Source organism: Hesperophylax consimilis, chromosome 20, assembly GCF_061612785.1.
Source record: "Hesperophylax consimilis isolate HC1 chromosome 20, BYU_Hcon_1.0, whole genome shotgun sequence".
NCBI classification, from domain to species: domain Eukaryota; kingdom Metazoa; phylum Arthropoda; class Insecta; order Trichoptera; family Limnephilidae; genus Hesperophylax; species Hesperophylax consimilis.
This window is the reverse complement of record NC_142855.1, coordinates 16671503-16694517: the sequence shown is the minus strand read 5'-3', so window position 1 is coordinate 16694517 and position 23015 is coordinate 16671503. Positions and strand designations below refer to the sequence as shown.

Sequence of the window (23015 nt, the reverse complement as noted above, 5' to 3'; positions counted from 1 at the left end):
CGGGCAAGATCAGTAAGTAAAATCCAATTCATATATCTCTTACAAATCAATTTTTTAATATAAATGCTAGTCCTAAATGTCCCGGTAATTTAAGGAAATATACACGTGGTATAGTTCCCATCAATACCCTATTTTGTCAATCAATCCCTAGCTTGAAATGTTTTACTATTTTTATGAAAATTAAGTGCGTGTTAAAATTAATTTCAGTGAGAAAGATCCTGAAATCAGGCTGTCAACAACGTGGCTAACCATGGCATCATAATCTTGCGATGAATTACAACCTACCCACTACAACCCACAACGGCAGCATCTACTCCCCGGACAAGGAAGATGACGCAACAATCCACGTGGACAACCTGCAGTTGAACAAGCCAACCTACCCACATATCTCAATCAAGTAACCTATATCACGATTTCTTATTGCCATTTTGCAAAACAATGAATTGTTCAGCATACCTACATAATCATGTTTTAGATGTACATTATTGTAGTGATATTAAGGTTATTGTCCAATAATTGCCAAACCTTACTTTGAGGTAATTTAACATCATACTATTTTGTAATAACAAATTTAAATTATTATTGCACTATATAATAATAGCGCCATATTTGCATATCGGTATTTCACAATAACTTACGTGACGCGGTTTGCGTCTTCACTAAAATACAATACAAACGCGAACTCGCTAATAACTTGCTAAGATATCCGGTAGATGGAATAGATTCTTACACAGTATTCTCTAGTTTTTTTTTGGATTTTTTATGTCTTGCATAACGTATTACGTAACATATCATTGGAAATGATCTCATCGGAAGAAACAAACATACCCGTAACATATTATTGGAAATGACCTCATCGGAAGAAACAAACATACCTTCATCGTTTCAAGAACCTGCAACAATTTCACAAGAAAAGTCGAACAATATGGAAGACCAACGCGCAGGACATTCGGAAGCAAACATACATCATGTATTTTACCAACAAATACTAAAGCTTCCCCTTCAGATGAAACAAATCAAACCAGTCATCAATTAGCCGTCATCAATTAGAGAGAAACACAAGTAATAATCCGCGCATCTTCATCGCGCGAAGGACAATATTCCCGGCTCTGCTCATGGACTCCATCGGGACATCATTGTAGCGCCCAGGTCCCGGGAATCATCCCTGGCCAGCCTACATCGGATCTGAACGCCCTGGTTCCAGCAATCTGACCAGCGCTTCATCCATACATCGCGACCACCACGAGGACATGCAACACCCTCACTGGTCCAAACAACTCCCGCTCAATCGCCTGCAAGGTCAACCGTACCTTCGGCCTTTCCGTCAGCACTGGCGTACTTGAAGAACCACGTTCTTCCCCAGTGCCTGATCATCATCGAGTCCGGTCACCAGCGCCCGGCGTCGACACACTGACCCGCGCTTGACCAACAAACCGCAAAGCAAACCATCGCCCGCACCCGGAGAATTCTATATCTGTCACATCATCTCTCAGCACGACTACCGCGTATTACCCACAAGCAATAACCAGTTTAAAAGCATCTTTCATGGCAAGTGGTGAGCAAAACTGGATGGAAACCCTCCCACTTATATTACCAGCCTGAGATCTACTGTTCGTGAGGAATTGAAATGTTCGCCAGCCAAACTAACTAATGGAAGAACTCTAAGACTCCCTTGCGATAATCATACATCTGTTCCAGACCCACCTGAAGCAAAAACAACAACAAGATCAGGTCGTCAAGTCCATTTTCCAATAAGTTACGGTACATACTAATGCATAAAAGACACAACTTTTCTTACACATAAATTTTCTGTAACTCATGATAGAAACAATGATTAAGAATCTACTCTTGCTATCGATTTAAAGATTGAATTCCATATACCAACATTTATATTCTCTAAATTAATGTTACAAACATATTATTTAAGCGTTCAGGTTCTTGATGAAAACCTGACCTTTCTTATTATAGTTACTTTGCAAATTACCACGTTTTTTATCATTTTATAAAAAACCTTATTACGGTGAATACTTTCATCCTTTAAAACCATGAAGTGATATCATGTAATCGCACAAAGTTACCTAGCTAACTTTTAACTTACCACATTATAGTGCAAACGCATATACATATATTTTCTAGGATAATTATCCATTTCGCTATATGCGACAACTTTTGTATAAATCTTGTTTAGAAATAACTTACCACTATATGTGATGACTATGTTATAAATATAAATACTTTTAACCATGCTACATCAAATATTCCCAATTATGCATCTGATGTAACATGCCGTTGAGACCTATATGTATTATTATTAATTTTTTTTTGAACCATTGTCATTTGTTCGTAAGAAAACATAGCCATTTGATAATATTATCAATACAAACACATTCTACGAACATATGACAGTTGTTTTTTGTTATATTTTTAGTTATCTTGTAACCTCCAAAATAGAGATTTAGATTTATGTACTCACAGCCATGCTATTGCTAAATGTACTTTTACAAAAACATTTAAATATGTATTTTTTTCTTTTTTTACACCTTTTTTTCCATAACACGGATATAAATAATTTTATAATATAGAGACATTAATAGTCGTTTCACTTTGTTTAAAGATTGAAGAAACACTTATGTTCATACTTTATACATTGATATCATGTTCCTATATTATAAGACAAATTTGTAGTTATTTAAATATGTAATAAATAATATTTAGAATAATCAACTTTAAAATAACTCAATAATTGACAACTCATGCTCCGAACACTGTTTGTAGATGCATTATTAAAAATATATACAAATGGAAATAGATTCCTACTTTTTATTTTTATAATTAACTTATGCTTAATTTCATAACATGCTCCGACAACACTGTTCGTAGATGCATTACCATATAAAAAGGTATAGATAAGTTAAATAATAACCACTTGTGTCAAATGTTGTAATACCATTTATTGTTTTCAAACATTAAAGTATTAAATGCACTCTGTTTGCAACTTTTGGTTTTGAAAATAAACACAAAAATATAAAATTTGTCGACGCAGTAAATGCTCCAATAAAAACATACAGTTCGTAGAGGCAGTACATGCTCCGAACATGTAATTATTTCAACATATTTTAAAAAGGATTTAACTTTCAAATAATGTATTATTAGTTATGTAGGAATTTGTTCATGCCAATGCGTTCACAAACATATAAATGTATTAGCCACAAAGTAACTTCACCATTTAAGATATATCTTTCTGAACGCATAGGCTTATGTTATTTTGCGATGACGTCACACATTGAATTTGTTTATATTATGTAACCGACGTCATGCAAATTTTGTGATATATTTTTTTTTAGAACCCCTAATTTTTTTCTTTTATGTATCGTTAACACTGGGGGGAAGGTATGTGGGGGCAAGAACTGTCTGCCAGCCTAAAATAATATTTTAATACGGAAACACTGTTTCACGGATGGCAACCCGACGTGAAACAGAGCTCGCTGCCAATTCATTACCGACGAGTATTCCTGTTTCTCCGATCTGACTTGGCGGTCGACATTTCTTGATTCCTACTAAATCCTTCTGATATTCAAATCGTGTAATAGTGTAACGTGTTTGCAATAAACTTAAATTATCAACTACATCTGTTTCACTTTATCATAACCTACACTATACACATTTATTGGCCGTTATACAGGTAAGTACCACTCTAGCCAAAGTATAAAGCGTAAGAAAATATAAAAATACAAAAGGTAAAAGAAAAAACATGTTAAAATGACGTATTAATGTAATGTAAGAATTATTTTCCTTTGATGCCAATCTGTACAAATCCATAAATAGCCGTTATCATCAAATTACTGGTGACTTGAGTAGCGGAGTTATCTATTTGTTGACAGAATAACAAAGTGAGAACTTTAGTAAGGGACAATATAAATGTAACATTATCAGATAATAAACAAGGCAAATACCTGGATCAAAAACAAGGAATACAAAAGACTTCACAAACATTTTTAATTCAGGATTTGTGGTTTTCATTTATGCATTACATATTATTACAAAATATAATAATATATTATCAAAACAAGATAGAATCTTATCAGAAAATTAATCAAAAAAATACATTTCTTTTAAATCGTACAATCGATCTTATAAGTAATTAATTCTCTTGTTGCAACTGTGTTTTTCAAAATTTTAATAATTGAGTGTGCGTTAACAGTTTGTATATATTATTATGTAAAATCGTAAACAACTTTAATTTACTTGAATGTCCTGAATTATTCAAAGGAAGCTACAAGCCAAAAATGTGTATATTCTTGGTATATATTATATTGTAGGTAATAGGCATTAAAATCGCTTGACAAACGGAGTCTAGAAACGTTCGATTTCAAACACAAAAAAGGTTTTTATTTATTTTGTATATAATTTTATAAGAAAGCAAAAAAGTTAATCAAGTGAAACTGTCACAGATAATCATAGCTATAATACTGTATTTAAAAAAAAAATCCTTAACGCGTTCATACATTTCTATTAAAAAAATATTCATTTTATTAGCTTACATTTATATTTTTTATTGAGTAATTTATTATTTTATTCGTATTCTACTCAAACGAAACGATAGGAAAACCTTCAATTTATCTAAAGCATATTTTTTGGTATTCATAATGTACACCAATTCGTTATAAAGATGAATCAAAATAATGATTTAGCATTAAGCTTCGCTTTAAAAGGAATTGAATTGAGAATACCTTCGCGGCACACGCATCTGTGAATTAGATTAGATTAAATAGCTTAGATTGTGTTCAACATAATAACATTCTTTCTGAAGTAGATATCTTCAATTGCAACGAAATTATCTCTTATTTTTTTAATGATAAACTAATGTTTATAAGACAAGGTTTTTATGTATAGCACAAAGGATAATAAATTATTATAAACGATAATTAGTCGCCTGTAATATCAATAGTCAAAAATTCTATAGTTAATAGTGAAAAAAAGTCAAAATATTGTCTCGACGCCATCTAGTGGGAAATTTGGCACTAACAAAGCCTTTCCTACAAAAATAATGTTGGTTATTTACAGGTGGAAAAAATACAATAAGCAGTAATTGTTGATTGAAGTACTAGTACATATTGAATTATGATTAATACTCTTAAGTAAAATCGTAAATATAAGTAGATTAATAAACGCAAGTAGAGTTATAAAAAAAAAATTGGAAGGAAAAATTTCAGCTTATCAAATTCAAAATGGCTTTTTGATGTGCAATTTTTATGTAGAATTTTAGATATGACGGTGGTTTCATTTTTTACACTTAACATTTATTTTTATACACATTTCATGTTTCTTTATGTATCTATAGGTATCGCAACCAGAGTTGAGTCGAACACAGATGCATTGCTTGAGTACAGCACGTTTCAAACTTTTAATTAGACTTCAGAAAAGAAAATTCCAGTGAAATTGAAAAAAAAATTAATACAGTGTCTCTGTCTATCGTTTTTGAAGGGTCTGGTTAAAAAAGCTTTGAATTCGGTAATATAGAAAAAATCTACATTCCTACTTGAAAAGTGTGCACGTTCAAGTTCACATGCAAGTGCGTGTTCGAATGTCTAACGATAGCTAATATCAGAAGAATATGGTGGTACAAATAATACAATGATATGCATATGTATATTATGTAGTAGAACTAATCATTATTATTTGACTTCTCCGTTCCATGATTTGGGCAGCTGTCCATTTATTGGTATCTCGGTGTTGGTAGGCAAATCCTGCAGAGCCTTCGTCAGTGCCTATGTCATCTTTGGGATGCTGTGAAGGGTGCTCCCACTGCTGTGCAAGGCAAGAGAGGTCAAAAGGCCACCCTCAACCAGTCTCCAACTTAGCCTGCCACTTGGGGTGACCTATGGCAGGGGTGTTGGTTATCTAATGACCGGTTCCCGGGGCGGTGGTACCCACACCCATCTCAAGTCAAGTCCAGTCCTCTTTGTGTACCTTTCTCTTCTCAACAACAGAGTTGTCTCAAAGTCATGGTTGATCGATGATAGAGATGAAGATGACTTTTCCCTCATTTCCACAGGAATTTGTCAAAATGATAAATGCGGTAGAACGATTATAATAATGATTGTATAATAATACAAATAATAAAAGAAAAAAAGAGAATGACTGAGCATCAAGAACCAAAGTCCCTGCTGAGCTCAAGACCGATAGGCAGACCGATAGGAGCCTGGGAAGGCCAAGGTTAAGATGGAGCGACAACGTCCTCAAAGATCTGCCTTGGAGCTTCGAAACTGGAGAGAGCTGGCGCGGGACCGAGATGAGTGGAGGAAGACTCTTGAGGAGGCCAAGACCCACCAGGGGTTGTAGAGCCAAAAGTGATGATGATAATAAAAGAAAAAAAAGATAGAAATAGATCTATCAAAAAATTTATATAAAAAGATGCAAAAGTCAGTCATTTTGAATACATGTAGAATAACGAAAGATTTTTTAAATATTTATGTTGAGGGATCAGTAGGATTTATAGGCACTGTTAGAAGTTCTACCGAGCCGAACCCTCTGATATGAAAATATCTGGAGTCGGTGAATTATTTTCCAATTTGATCTCTGGTGAGTTGACGTGTTGTTCTTGTTTTGTTTTGTATTTATTTTGCTTATATAATGCACTTGCATAATGTTGATTGACTAGATGATTATTTGTGGAAAAGTGTGTGGAAGGGTTTAGTTTTTCCTATGGGGAAGATTTAACCCGGACATAATGTCGGAAAAACTTATATAGCGCCGTTTTTGTGAGAAAATCAACTCAAGGGCGCTTAACAACTTAATTTATGCATTGATCACATAGACTTATAACTAATTACTTTTGGCGTATAACTTAGTTTCATAGATAGAGACTTATAATTAGTGGCTTATAACTAAGATTAATATCGAGTGATTTACAACTAAGACTTTTACCTAATTTGATGCAATGTATTAAATTAATTGGGGACTGGAAGAAATAAACGACACACCCTGGAAAATGATCACTCAAGAAACGATTGATGGACATTTCACCGTAGTAAGCGTAGTATTCATTCATTGCCACTTTCCCCTAAAAGCTGTTTCTCAGTGATGTTTCATTATCACGTCACTGAGGGAATTCTATGTATACATTATATGTAAAACAATGTGTTATGTTCGCTTCAACTCTAATTGCACAACCTATAATTTTGTGCAACTTTTCACTATTGGTGTGGTTTAAATTTTCGATTAATATTTTCAAATATTTATTTTCCTATATGAACCTCTCTTTCTAATGTGTGTCGTTCATGAGGAAGTAAGAGAGGTTGCAACTGAGTTGTCAGCGGTACGCCTTTACATACTATGGTGGATTTTGTTTATATTATTTTGTATTTTTAATGAACATACCGTTTAAATTAGTTGTAATATAATATTGATGATTCTGAATTTGAAATATGAGATGGACAAATATAACGTATGATAATTAGGTCCCAATGGTCTAGTCAGTCTAGTGGATATCTTTGGTTCGATTCCCGGTTTAGGCCGTTATCTTTTTATTTTCTGTGTCTTGTTCTGTTTCATGTTTCGTTTAGATTCGTTAGTGTTATCTTCTTCTTCAATAAAATAAATAATTGTTTGTTCAATGTTTTTATTTTTACTTTAAACACATATTTTTTGAATAATTGCTTTTTTCACTACCAGTGTTAAATATATGGAATCCACATGTATTGTTTCTCTACCAATCTTGTGATTATTTTTATTTATTTCTCTTTCTGGTATTAACACTTTTGGTTGTGTATTGTTTTTTTTTTTGCTAATGCACTGTAGCTGGGAGCAGCCATCTCTTGTACACACTGTACCGTGTTAAACTGTAGCTGTGAGCAGCCATCTCTTGTACACACTGTACCGTGTTAAACTGTAGATGGGAGCAGCCATCTCTTGTACACACTGTACCGTGTTAAACTGTAGCTGGGAGCAGCCATCTCTTGTACACACTGTACCGTGTTAAACTGTAGCTGGGAGCAGCCATCTCTTGTACACACTGTACCGTGTTAAACTGTAGCTGTGAGCAGCCATCTCTTGTACACACTGTACCGTGTTAAACTGTAGATGGGAGCAGCCATCTCTTGTACACACTGTACCGTGTTAAACTGTAGCTGGGAGCAGCCATCTCTTGTACACACTGTACCGTGTTAAACTGTAGCTGGGAGCAGCCATCTCTTGTACACACTGTACCGTGTTAAACTGTAGCTGGGAGCAGCCATCTCTTGAACAAACTGTACCGTGTTAAACTGTATTGGTCATTGGCTCTGGACTCGAGATTGAGTTCAACTCGTTCGTGAATGAATGATACTCTCAGTATCGCCCTTGTGAGAGGCACATTCCTTATCATAACACTACTGAAACAGAAGTTGTCAGTGATGGATTTAACACAAAGTCAAATCTTTACTAAAAACATAAGTTCAAATGTTACCACTTGAACTCAAACTTAGTCAAACTTATCCCACTTTTACTTAAATCGAAGTCTTACCACTTGAATATAATTAAAACCTTACAAGTAGATATACAGCTTTAACACTTTCACCCGAGTAAAGCGCCACTCAACTTTAGTATAAGCTTTTCTTACTTGTGTATAGCGCTTCTACCCTTGGAGAGTCTTGTGTATAGCGCTTCTACTCTTGGAGAGTCTTGTGTATAGCGCTTCTACCCTTGGAGAGTCTTGTGTATAGCGCTTCTACCCTTGGAGAGTCTTGACCGCCTCCCGTATTTTTCAGTTCGTTATGTCCAAACTCCATCACATTTGAAAATCCATCAAGTTCAACAATAAGCGCCATTTTTAATATTTTGATTCCCATTAAACATCGATTCTCGCCCCATTAAAACCGTGTTCGTTCAAACAGACTGATTGGCATTTAACCAAGACTGTTGACTTGTAGACTAACTAACCATCAAGTTGTTCTTCCGGAAGGGTGGGCAGAGAGAATAGTTCGCCACACAACTCTGTCACTCACATTAATTGTCCTTATATACCATTCCGTTACTCAGACTTGACATAAACGGACTCGGTTATTTGATTCACTCAGTCGTGCCCGACTAGTTCTACCATTCATACACTTGGTTCTTTGTTCAAAGCATCTAATCATCACTTTCTTAATCCTATTGACTTTGCTTGCATCAGCCTTTGACACAGCTAAACACGGTTTTATCCATAGAATAAAGAATAACACAAGAAGTAATATAATTTTTATGTGAAATAAAATAAAAATTTTATTTTAATTATTATTATTATTATTATTATTAATTCCAATTATAGGCCTGATTTCAGCTTATATTTCAATACAAAACTATGTGTTCACCATGATTACCAAATCCCGATAAAAAATCCAAATATATACAATTGGTTCCATGATAACTCAACACAGTGACAATTCAACACGCTTTTAAATGATAATTCATGATGAAAAAAAAAATTAACCTAACCTAACCTTCTTAACCCAGTTAATAAAGTTTTTGTTTTATCACTTTCCATGACTTTATATAACTTTTTACAGATGTGATGATTTATCCAGTCACCATACAATTAAATGTAAGTGTAAGAGAGACAGACCGCGTGCTAAATGGTTTAGAACCAAGATATACTAAGTCAGTTTCCATTCAAATTTGTACAGAAGGCACTTCTGATGTTATATTCTTTATTCTATGGTTTTACCACACACACGCCTCAGGGATATCAGTTTGATGGCCATCAAACTGAACACTTTGAATCACTCAAACCTTAGACTTACGTTGAATAGAATTGTGTATGAATCTAATTGAATTGTGTATCTATTTCAGCTTACCAGCAAAGTGCTGGAGAGCGAGCGGCCGCCGAGAGTTCCGGAGAGAGCGAACTGTCGGTAGGGGGACAACAGGACAAGCAAAAACGCAGTATGTTTGGTTTATTCAGGAAGAAAAAGCCGCGCCCGAATTCACACAACAACTAAACAAACAATAACTAAGGCCAGGAACAGCTATTGCATAAAAACATTTAAAATGCTTATTTAAGATTGTTTCATAAATACATACTGAGTTTAGGGTTTTTCTCAGCAATTCAAATGTAACGTCATCAAGTGGCAAATCAGTGCCATTTTGATTTTTTCCATTTTGAACATGTTAAAGGCTGATTCTAGATCCGTTTCGCTTTCGGACAATTTTTGATCAACAGAAGAGCACAACAAATGTGATGTTGTTATGCTTGCTTGTCACAATTTGACAATAATAATTTGAATAGAATGATTGTCTTTCATCTGCTAACTAAGTTCTCTATCACTGCACAAGCAACATCTTTCCACTATAATAATGGGAGTAGGAGGAATTCTGGGAAAGAAACAATAAAAAAGACCTTATTGGAAGTACTTACTTAAAACTGTAACAAAAGCATGTGTGTATTTGTTTAAAACAATGCTACTTTTTCAATATCTTTTCTGGGTCTTGCCATTAATTTTTTTTTTACAAGTGAAATCATATTTAATTTTTTTTTTATGTAATAATAATTATTAGTTTAAAGTTATTGCTGTCAGTATCACCCTGGCGCTCGGCCGCCATTGATACAACTTTGTTGAAAATGTTTTCAAAAAAATTTTCCAAAAACTTAAAAGACAAATTGCTTCCCTATTTTGTATCATATTAATTTAGAAATAACATTTTTTTAAAGATTTTCATAGATTTGCGTTATTAAAAAAAAACCAATTGAAGATAAATATTATTCCATTCATAACAAAGATGTCCATTTGTAAAAAATATTATTCTATTTGTAAAGAGGATGTCCATTTGTGAAAGAATGTTGTTCCATTAGTAGCGGGAATGTCATTTAAAAATTTTCCATAATTTTTTTTATTTTTTTATTTTTTTTTTATTAACTCCACACAGGAGGCCCTGAGGAAAATAATTTCCCTCAGGGCCTATGTCATCTTTGGGGATGCTGTGTGGAGGGTCTTTTTGTGGAGAGGAAGGAGTGAACATGGGTCTTGAAGAGTCCCATGTTGTAGGAGGGAGGAAACACAGAGTCCGGCAGTTCGTTCCACAGCCGAGCTGTTGAACTTAAGAACGAATCGTAGAAGCGACCCGTTCTCATGTGACAAATGTCAACCGTGTACAAATGTTGGGCGCGCGTTTGGTGTGTATCTCGACTACGCACCGGTGCCGAAGGGATCAATGACGCTAGTTCCTCAGAGCATCTTCCATTGTAATACCAATAGAACAAGGACAGCATACCTACCTGACGCCTGTGCTCTAAAGATTGCAGTCCGTTTGTTAAGATTGGGGAATCTATCAAACGGACCGCCCGTTTTTGCACAGAGTCAAGGGTTTTTTTCAGGTATTTAGGGGCTCCGGACCAGAGATGGCTGCCAAATTCGACAGTAGGGCGCACTTGCGATTTGTACAGGGTCAGCAGTTTTGTATTATTATCTCTATAAGTATCTGCGGGCCCTGTACAGTACGCCCAGCTTCTGAGAGGCCAGCTTTACTCTGGCTTCGATGGAGCCTCCGTACCTGAGCTGGTCACTTATAGTTACACCAAACATATCAATGAAAGGCCTGTTCGGAAGATTGCTTCCGTTGAAGGAGACTTGATTATCATTTAGATTCCTTTTAGACGTAATCAGTTTGTAACGTTGTTCGTAACCATTTGGGTCTCACCGTGACGTTCCAGGCACCGCCTCCAAACATGCGACTCATACGCGAGAAGATCACCGCACGAGCGGTTCCGCCGGAATCCGTATTGACGGTCGTTAATAATTTTGTTCTTTTCGAGGTATGTGAGCAGTTTGTCGTTGATCACGCGTTCCATCACTTTGGACAGAACTGATGTGATCGCTATGGGGCGGTAGTTGGCCTGGTTGGAGCGGTCACCTTTCTTGGGAATAGGGTGAATGACCGCTTTTTTCCAACCAGAGGGCACAGTGCCATACTTCACGGACATTTTGAACAGCTTTGTCAAAACTGGAACTATTTCCGCAGCACACCTCTGCAATACCAGGGCAGGCATTCCATCAGGTCCACTAGCTTTGTTAACATCGAGCCCCCGTATTACGTGGAGTACATCCCGATGCCGGATCCTCAGCTTTTTCATATGGAAGCCGCAGTGAGGAACCGACGGCGGAACAGCACCTCCGTCGTCGAGGGTCGAGTTTTTCGCAAACATTTTCCCTAATAAGTTAGCCTTTTCGGTGGCGGTGTTTGCTAGTGAGCCGTCAGGTCTGGTAAGAGGTGGCAAACTGGGTTTGCGAAAATTCCGACCTATTGAGCCCGCAAGCGACCAGAATGCTCTGCTGCCATGCGGGCAGGCAGCCAGCTTTTTGCTGATCTGCAGGTCGTGTTCGAATTTTGACCTATTAATGATTCTCTTGCATTCTTTTGCCGATTTTTTGTATGCTGATCTGCTTTCGGGCGTTCGAGATGTGTTGTAGGCTCGGTAAGCCGCGTTTTTTCGTCGAACTGCTTCGGAGCATTGTCGACTGAACCACGGCTTTGAGCCCACACCAGTTTCTTTAGTAGTCGATTGTATGAAGCCATCCATCGCCGATTTGATGACTCCACCAATCTCCTGGGCACATCTTGAAGGGTCCGAAGTCCGAAAACAAACAGCTGACCACGGAAAAGCGTTGAAATGGGCCCGCATACCGAACCAATCTGCTGACCTATAGTGCCACACTTAGGTATATTTTAAAGGTTAGTGGATAAATGTTTACTATATGCGGATGACTTCAAAATTTTTCATCCCGTGAATTCACAAGAAGACTGCAAAACTTTGCAAAAAGACCTACTCACATTGTCTCAATGGTGTATAGATAATAACATGGAATTAAATATTAGCAAATGTAATATCATCTCGTTCACGAGAAATGTCCGTAAAATTGATTTCCCTTACACGATCTGTGATGAAATCCTAAAGCGAGTAGACTCCATTAGAGATCTGGGAATCTTACTTGACTCGAAGCTAACCTTCAGAAACCATTACCAAAACATTATCAATCAGGCTAATTAAATGCTCGGTTTCATCACCAGAGTCACTAAATCATTTAAGGACACCAGTAGCTTCAGAATCTTGTACTACTCATATGTAAGAAGCATCTTAGAGTACGGCTCTGTGATTTGGTCACCGCATTATGCAATTCATAGCAGGAAAGTGGAGTCCGTTAAAAAAAAATACTTAAGAATACTAGCTTACAAATCTGGAGTACATCGGAATCTCATTAACTATGCTGAAAGACTTACTCACTTTAAAGAAGTCTCACTCGCCAAAAGAAGAAACATATCAGATATAATCTCTCTGTTTAAAATCATTAATAATGTATATGATTCATCTTTAATTAATAAAATTAACCTTAATATAAGACCGAAATCCACAAGAAACCCTGTAACCTTTTGGATAGATACTTGTCGTAGTAATACAAGTTTTTTCAAACCAACATCGAGAATGACTCGATTGTATAATAGATACTGCAATCTTCTAGATTTAGATATATTTTCAAACTCAATTAATACCTTCAGAAAGAACTTACACATACTTATATCTGATGATCTCCTCACTTTATTTAGCCATTTTATTATTTCATTTTCTTTACCAATCACCTACTTATGCATTAGCTCCACTATATATGATTCGTGCGTGCATATGTGTATACATGTTTGCATACAATATGCGCACAGTGTATACAGTTATGAGTGTGTTTGTATTTAAATGTGTATGTACGCATCTATGTATGTATGTGTGTATATATGTATGTATGTATTATATATTAATATGTATGCATCTTTCTTCCTAATAATTGATTTGGATCCTCCTTGTTTTTATACCCCTGAGGCGTATGTGTGGTAAAACCATGTATGATCGTGTGAGGAATGTATGGATATCCGCAAAGAGTGCAAGGCTGATGTAAGCGTAATGATTAAGATCAAGAAAGGGACGCTTAGATGGCTTGGGCATGTAGAGCGAATGAGCGAAGAAAGGAGTGTAAGGAGAATATACGATGCAAATGTGAATGGTAGCAGAAGTCGGGGACGCCCGAGGAAGACATGGCACGACCAAGTGAATCAGATACTTGAGTCGGGCCATGTCAAGAGTCAGAACAATAGAAGAGTATGTATGAGACGATGTATGAATGTGAATGAGGCAAGGAGTGTGTGGTGTGACCGAGTTGTTTGGCGGTCCGTCCTCTCTGCCTACCCCTGCGGGGAAACGGCGTGATGGTTAGTTAGTTAGTTGTTTTTATATACATTCTTGTAATTAAATTTATTAATACTGTAACTAACCAATTACTATTACACAAAGAATATTAGATGAATGTTGTGCTCACCTTTAATTAGAAACATCATTATAACCATGAATAAATGTAAATTACTGTTAAAATTATGTGATGTATTCTGTTGGCGAGCAAATAAATAAATAAAAATAAAAACTGCTTGGAATAACAGCGTTCTGTCTGATGCAGTAATGTTATGCGATAATGGGCTCTCGAGAGAGTTACTTCAGAGTTTATTATCGCATAACACTTCTGTACACTAACACTACTGCAGATATAATCAAACAATGACAAAGCCATTTGCCGCATTATCTGTTTTTAGTACTTACTTTTTGATGTATTTGTTTCTTGTTAAAAAATGTAATTTTGTTTCAATTTCATTAAATACTTATTATTACAATTAATCATTTTCATTATAACATTCCCATTGTGTCTATCCTAATCTATCAAACTGTCGTTTAAGATAGTAAGCTGAGGGTCCACACATCATCCCTATCCATTCCCTTCTCCACCATCCATCAAGTATTGGGAATGCCATTTTGGACACATGCCTCATATGGCGATAAGCTGTCTTCTGTCCGTGTTACATATGCTGTGGGCCAACTTCAAAAGGAGAACCGTGGAAAGGCTTCGGGTGCAATACAACAATGCATCCCGTATGATGTTCAGACTTGTCTTCAATGTTCACGGAAGGGCGAGTTACCGGATTTGCAGCTCTAATAAGGTGGCAGGACTGAGGGGAAGGATCAACAACTCCACAAATCAGTCCTTATCATTGAATCCCGTATGACTCCAGGATCGGGCATCGAGGAGGCGTTGGAGAAAGATGCTGGCCCCCCATAATTGAAACCCCCTCGAACCGCTCTAATAAAAACCAAGGTTTAAAGGAGAGGACAAACAACCCTGAAGATGTCCTTATCATGGAATCCCGACAGAGTCCAGACTCAAGCATCGCAGCGCACTGGAGAATGTTGTTGGCCCCGACAATCTAATGCTTAACGTCTTTTCTTGGTGTTGTTCTTATTATTTTATGGGATGTGTGGGATTGCACAATAGGGTGTATCGATTTTTAACTTTTTTTTTGTTTTCAAATTCCAAGTTGAATAAAAGTTGCTACTAGGTACCACAACTTACCACAAAAAGTTTTGTATTTAAAAAACAATGTTTAAGTCTCCCGCACAAGGCCTAAAGTTTTAATTTTTTTTTTAAATATCAAATTTTTTTTAAATTTAAAAAAATAAAATCGTAACTTTTGTGTTTATTCCAAGTTAAAAAACAGTAATATTAGGGCATAAAAATAAGTAGGAAACGATTTTTTTTTATAAAAAATGGATTTTTGGTCTCCCGCACAAGCCCTAAAGTTTGTTAATTTTTATGAAATTTTGTAATTTTGTGTACATATATGAACCATGTTTTTTTTAAAGTTTAAACCACCGGAATTAATTGTACTTTTCTTACAGAAGGCATAAAATGAGTTAATAATTATAATTAAACTTTTTTTAGATTATATAAAAAATTCTCGTGTCTTTATACAGAAAAATGATTTGACCGTTTTCAACAGATCTCTCATCTCTAGCGATACCGAAATTTCGGCAAATATCTACAGAAATTCGTATAAAATCTATCAAAATTTAGAAAATCTGCGGAAAATTTTGAATAATTACCAAAATTCTTAAAAATACACGGAAATTTAAAAATATGCACCAAAGTTTCTGAATGTTGGGCATTTTTTTTTCGTAATTCACATATTGGGGAATTATTTTTTCACGAAAACGAGTGGGGAATTATTTCCTCTCAACTACCCTTCCCGTGGATTTAAAAATATTTATGGGGAATTATTCGTCTCTCCTGAAATCTCTAGGCACCCTCCCCCCAATGGATTTGAAAATTTTGGGAATATCATCGCTAATCAGGCACCTGTTAATATTTTGACTACCTACCGATTTTGCCTCTAATCTACCGATTTTTTTCACCCAAATCTACCGATTTCAATTTTCGCCATATGGCACCACTACTCATCTCTTATCATACACATGTCATACACCATCATACCAACGTTGCCTGGTCTAGGGAAATTTCCCTAGATCTAGGGGAGAAAAAAAAATTCTAGGGAAAAGGGAAATTTTCACGAAATCAGCACAAATCTAGGGAAATTTCGTACTTTTTGGCAAAAAAAAATTTTACATGACAATATTATTGGGATTGCCAGTGAACATAAATGTATTTTCATTTTTTATTTTTGGGATTTCCAGGATTCTTAAATAATGTTGTACATAAATGAAGCAATGTTATTTTTAACACTGACAACTCAAAATTATATTTATGTTCCTAAAAATATTAAAACCGGGGACTTCTTAAAAGTTTCAGATTACGACTTTGTCTTTGATCATTACAATAAGAAATTATCTTCTCTCAGCTTTTCACTTTTGGCTTTCCACTTTCGGCAATTTCGGTTGGTTTACAGTGATTTTTATTAAGATTTCTGTTTTGAATTCAGTGGTAAGTACTTTGAAATTATTATTATCTCTTTCCAATTAATTAACATGTAAAACAGGGTTAGTGTAACACAAAGTTCAGCGTTCAGCTACTAAGTTTAGCACAACTTATACTATTATGTGTTTGGTATAAGTACACCCTGAATTTATAATATTTATTATAGGTCAACACGATGGAATATCAATGAATACAGCCCATCGATGCCTAAATCTGCAAAGCGTACATTTATCAAAGTTTGGAGGTGTTTTTTCACGAAAACAGCGCCTTACAAATATTATTATCATTAAAATAATAAATATATATAATATTATTTGACAAATTATTATTAGCGTTGTAATCTTCTACTTACCCGGTAAAACACAAAATTTCAGAATAAGGCATCGCTATGTTATGTATTGCTATTATATGACCTTAACAATTTACTCCATGCAAATGTATTTTCGTAAATATTGCCTATTCCGTCACACTTATCGAAAACAATACTTCGATTCAATTGAATTAAGAAATAATGAATATGTGAATGGGATAATGAATAAATTCATGTTAAATAGTAGGTATTGATTAATAGTGTTGCCACTGTCGGCCACTGTTGCCATATTAGAAAAATAATTGCCATATAAGAAAGAGAATAAAAAAAAACAGTGACTACGTACTGGTGTATATGTGGCGTATTTGGGTATTCGTGTATTTTTATTACTACAAATAATATATGAAAGTTATCAACAAAAACCAAGTACTTTTTTCAAAGCTCCCCCCCCCCCCCCCCCGGACGGACAGACGTTTTTAACTTACCAAGGTGGTACCCCCGGAATCTAGGGAAATCTAGGGAAATTTCGACTCCCAATATAGGGAAATATTGCAATCTGGACCTGGCAACGCTGCATCATACACTAATAAATTTAAAATAATGTCAGTTGGGATGGGAACAACGAACTTTTGATATAATATTTTCATGCTGGTTTGCTGTACCGTTAAAAAATCCCGTGAGGTTTATTTTATACAAATTCTGTTATGTATTATATATCAATGTATTCGTTATTAAATTCTCTGTTTATTTGAAGTTATAACAAAGTCCGGAAAAAATCGGTTTATGGGCGAAATTCCTAAAAAATAAAACTAGCTATTTTTATACTAACTTTGGGTCGGGGAATCCGTATCTGGAAGAATTAGGTTGGGGCAAGCAATATTAACTGAATTACACGACTTTAAAATTTTCGACCTTCAAACAATATAACTGGCCATTTTGAACGCTTTCTGACAATAAAACTAGTTATCTTTATACATCTTTATACTAACTTTGGGCCGGGGAATCCGATTCTGAAAGATTTAGGTTGGGGCAAGCAATATAAACTGAAATACACGACTTTAAAATTTTAGATGCAAACAATATACAACGCCATTTTCGATGCGCTTTTGACAATAAATCCATAGAAAAATAACCAAAGATATTACATACATACAGTTTTACCAAATCTCAAAAATATTTATCCCTAAAACTGAATCAAAAACCCCTAAAATCCCGCCAATTACTTGAAAATTCCCCTCCCCTTCGTAGCGCCTACTCGCGTCAAGGCAAGAAAACATCCCAGTTTTCAAGTAGTTTAGTGGCTACGCTAGGTTTGTGTAACTTGGTTTGTGATAGAAAAGAAAGTGCCCCCTTCGTAGCGCCTACTCGCGTCAAGGCAAGAAAACATCCCAGTTTTCAAGTAGTTTAGCGGCTACGCTAGGTTTGTGTAACATGGTTTGTGATAGAAAAGAAAGTGCCCCCTTTGTAGCGCCTACTCGCGTCAAGGCAAGAAAACATCCCAGTTTTCAAGTAGTTTAGCGGCTACGCTAGGTTTGTGTAACATGGTTTGTGATAGAAAAGAAAGTGCCCCCTTCGTAGCGCCTACTCGCGTCAAGGTAAGAAAACATCCCAGTTTTTAAGTAGTTTAGCGGCTAAGCTAGGTTTGTGTAACATGGTTTGTGATACAAAAGTGAATAAAATGTAAAAAAAATAATGGTAAATATGTATAAGCCCGCTGCACGGATAATACTTGTTTCCTTTGCCGCCATTTTTTTTTCAAATTTGACATTTGCGAAATATTGTTTCAATGTAAATACGCACGCATTACTTAGTTTACCCAAACTAACAACCTAATAACCTATTTTGTGCACGTAAATAGTTGTTTCTTGTAGTAATTATTGTTGAAATGAAGTGTACTTTCCATAATCTGCGGTTAAAAAGTCCGCTCACTTGGCTGAATACTTTACGTAAATGAATTAATGTTAGCAAAATTAAAATATAAAATGCATATTTTTTCGTCTCCCCCGACATAAAAACTCACCTTTCGTGAAAATAAAGCTAAATCTAACTGTTTGAATAAGAAATATTGCGTATTAACCGTGCAGCGGAGTAATACATAAATAATAAAATAATTACTGAAATTATAAACATGTTTTTTTACGTTATTGATATTATTGCTTACTGGCAACACTTAATTTTATATGGTGATATATCTTTGGTTATTTTTCTATGGATTTTATTGTCAACAACGTGTCGAAAATGGCGTATTGTATTTTGTTCTGAATCGAAAATTTTTAAGTCGTGTATTTCAGTTTATATTGCTTGCCCCAACCTAATTCTTTCAGATTCGGATTCCCCGGCCCAAAGTTAGTATAAAGATGTATAAAGATAACTAGTTTTATTGTCAGAAAGCGTTCAAAATGGCCAGTTAAATTGTTTGTGCGTCGAAATTTTAAAGTCGTGTAATTCAGTTAATATTGCTTGCCCCAATTTAATTCTTTCAGATTCGGATTCCCCGGCCCAAAGTTAGTATAAAAATAACTAGTTTTATTTTTTAGGAATTTCGCCCATAAACCGAAGTTTACCCGAAAAATTATTTGTGAAAAACGAACAAGCGATTTTTGACTTTTAATTTGTTTTTAAATTGAAGTATTAATGCGTAATATTATAAATATATCTTTTTAAATCTTGTTTTTAGTGCTATTGAATTTCACGGGTTTGTGAATTTAATTTTTTTGTAATTATTCGGGATTATTGTTGGTGGCTAGTTAGTTCGTAACCCTCATATATACCTCTGTGTAATAACCCTCATATACCTTAATGTTATAATGTGACCTAACCCTCATATACCTTTATGTAATAATGTGACCTAACCCTCATACACCTTTATGTAATAATGTGACCTAACCCTCATATACCTCTGTGTAATAATGTGATCTAACCCTTATTTCCTGTGTGAATGAACGAAATGCAATTTCGGAAGTGCAAATTAACCGACTTCCCTTCGACTTGTTGTTGATCTTTTTTCAATATTCAGATTTATCTGTGTTCTTTTAAAATTATATATAGCATATTTAAAAGCAGCAAGTTAGATATTAACAAATTTAAAAATAAACACTCTTCGTTCATCACATCCACCCCATTTTACCACAAATAATTATTTGATTTGTGTCGTTTCTTAAAATTTCTCAATTAAAAATCAGAGATTTTTGTTAAAAATCGGGAACAAATACACCAATACAATCAACCGTGTGACAATGCTACGCGAAGAGTGTGCGAGGAAATGACACGCTATTGATGTCCCGCTTTAGTTCGCTATGCGGGAACATGAGAAATCCACACGTCTGCAGTTGTATTTTGATTTAGACCACCGATACCTACGACCACATAGCTGTGTGTGCGCAGTCCAGCGCCTCTTGTGCCAGCCGGCCGTTAATTGGTCGCGGACCGTCGTTAGATGTGGACTCCTCGCACGTTTTTTCAGTATTTGCCGATGGTTTTTTCATGTATTCAGCAATTAAATTACAATTATCATCACTTTTGATATAACATATAATAAACATAAGCGATAAGCTATGAATATTCATATTTTTCCGATATTAAATCGCTTATTTTGTGATGTGTATTGACTACACAGCACCGGAACGCGTGGATTTTTTTAGCACAGTAAGGGAAAGGTTAATAAGACTACAGGTTTTTACATTGCTACTGTTCATGATGTTTGTGTATTAATTATTCTGTTAATGATTTAAGTACCTGAAAATCAAAAGTAATCAACCTCACTCAAAACCTAATATTCGGCAAAACTGAGAAAACTGTTTAAAGTCTTCAATATCATTAGCACCTTTTCAAATTAATATTCGGCAAAAGTTAGAAAACTGTAGAAAGTTGTAAAACTGTGTTATTATAGAGGTATTCGTTCATTTGAACATTTAATTGCTGGGATCGACTGGGATAAATATAATGGTAAAATTGTTGCCGCAGGCTCTTTAAAAAAAACAACACTTGATTTCAACTTAAACCTCTAATGCTACGTATACACCTGCGAGCCGAACTGCCGAACTGAACCTCAACTTATTGGGAAGAAACGAAGCAACCGAAAATGGCGCAAAACGCCGCTTGCAGTTGATTCGTTCCTTTACGGTTCGTGTTCCTGTTCGCAAATGTGTACTAGACAACTATTTGAGTTAGGGGTTTAAGTCGCACATGCACAAAATAGGTTTTTAGTGTGTTAGTTTGGGTTATTTTAATAATTTATGCTTATTTCCTAACCTTCAAACCTTACTTTGATTGAGAAAAAATGTAACTTTAATGCATCTTTTACTATCTCCCATGACATAGTTATTTCTTGTAGTTATTAAGTTGAAACCAAGTGCTATTTATATGTTTTTTGCATACTAAGCGTGCAACTGAATTCTACAAGTTTATCAATGTAATAAATGTCCATTTAATACAGATTTTTTTTTAAATTATTGAAATAAATATCACATTCTCTTATAAAATTGAATATTTTATTTACTAATAAAATTTCAATAACGAGATTATCCTTAAATAGTAGGTACATATACCTGTTGTAATAATATCCATTTAAGGTCAGTGGCTGAGTTGGCATAGCAGTTGGCATAGCCTGTGGCGTTGTGAGTTCAATTCCTCGCCTGCTAAGTCATCCATCACAACACAAGCGAGAGATTATAAAATATTGTCAGGTTATTCGTAACAAGCTTGGCTTTCGTAATAGTTGGCAAGCAGATTTTAGGAAAGCGTCATGATTGAAGCCGACTTCAGTCCAATAACTTTGAACCACTATCACTTACCACTTATAACTTGTAATTCCAGTACATACATCCCAATAGTTGGCGAGCAGAATTTAGGAGAGTGTCATGATTGAAGCCAACTTCAGTCCAATAACATTGAACCACTATCACTTACCACTTATAACTTGTAATTCCAGCACGCTACTTTAGCAGGCGAACAGCACCCCCAGGGCGATGAGTCGTTTTCGTACGCCGCACTGCCACCAGAGGCGTTGGCATTGTCGGAGCCGTTCCAGATGTCGCTGCGTGAGGACGGAACTGCGCACCCGGCGCTCATGCTGGCCGGACCCGAGCCGCTGTGGGCTGTCAACATGAAGAGGGCGCTCGCCACCGCTCTCCAGATGCACAGTCGGGAGATGCCGGGCGCTTTTAAAGTGGCTGAGGTTGCTAAACTTATTATGCATTCTTTTGTATTTATTATTATAAGGTTTCTGAAGTAAACCCATTTGAAATAAAACAGCTGTCGTAAATTTAAATGAAATCAAATTTTGTCTAATATTGGTAACATTTAGTAAAATGTAACGGACGTAGTTGACCATTTAATTTAATTTCATAAAAATTGTTTTACTTTTATAAAATGTCCCTACTCCACGCCACTGGCAAAATCACCACTCCCCGCCACTGGTCATTTTTGTCCAGTTTTCGGCCCAAGCGGCTTGAAAACTTTGACTCCGAATGGCTTCGATACCACATACGGCTTACCTGCCGCGTGGATCAATGTCCAGCATTTTTTCTATGTAAAATTTATATACAAAAATCAATTTTTAAACATTGCAAATATGTATATTTTACTTGTTCATCCCCTCGGCGGTAGTCAAATAAACACTATTTTCGATATACTACCGCTGAGGAGATATTAAAAAAGCTGTTTTTCACCCATATGTAAACCCATTTTTGAACAATATTTTTTAACTTTTTTGCGTGTACAAAAATCCAGGAACCTCGTAGCATAGTGAATCTTATCTCTTTCTGAGCGCTATGTTACGGGGGACCTCGGAAAAATACTAACTTAACATGTTTTACAAATTTGATCGCTTGAGATCATTTTTACACATTTATTTTACAAACATTTCTTATTTTTTGTCGTATCTTGACAAACAAAAAATCTAGTTGTCAAGATACACATCCCTATAACTTCTATGCTTTTAAACTATGTAATTA

At 35.5% G+C, this 23015-nt stretch overlaps 1 protein-coding gene across 1 annotated transcript in view; it reads left to right on the top strand.

The window, feature by feature from the left end:
- Positions 1–269: 269 nt before the first annotated feature.
- Positions 270–23015, top strand: part of LOC149414205 (uncharacterized) — a 75165-nt gene continuing 52419 nt past the window's right edge. The window contains exons 1-5 of the mRNA XM_089643871.1: positions 270–397; positions 1205–1299; positions 9808–9900; positions 14722–14780; positions 21992–22237. Of these exons, the coding sequence (XP_089499997.1) occupies positions 270–397; positions 1205–1299; positions 9808–9900; positions 14722–14780; positions 21992–22237 (621 nt within the window). The remainder of the gene's footprint in view (positions 398–1204; positions 1300–9807; positions 9901–14721; positions 14781–21991; positions 22238–23015) is intronic.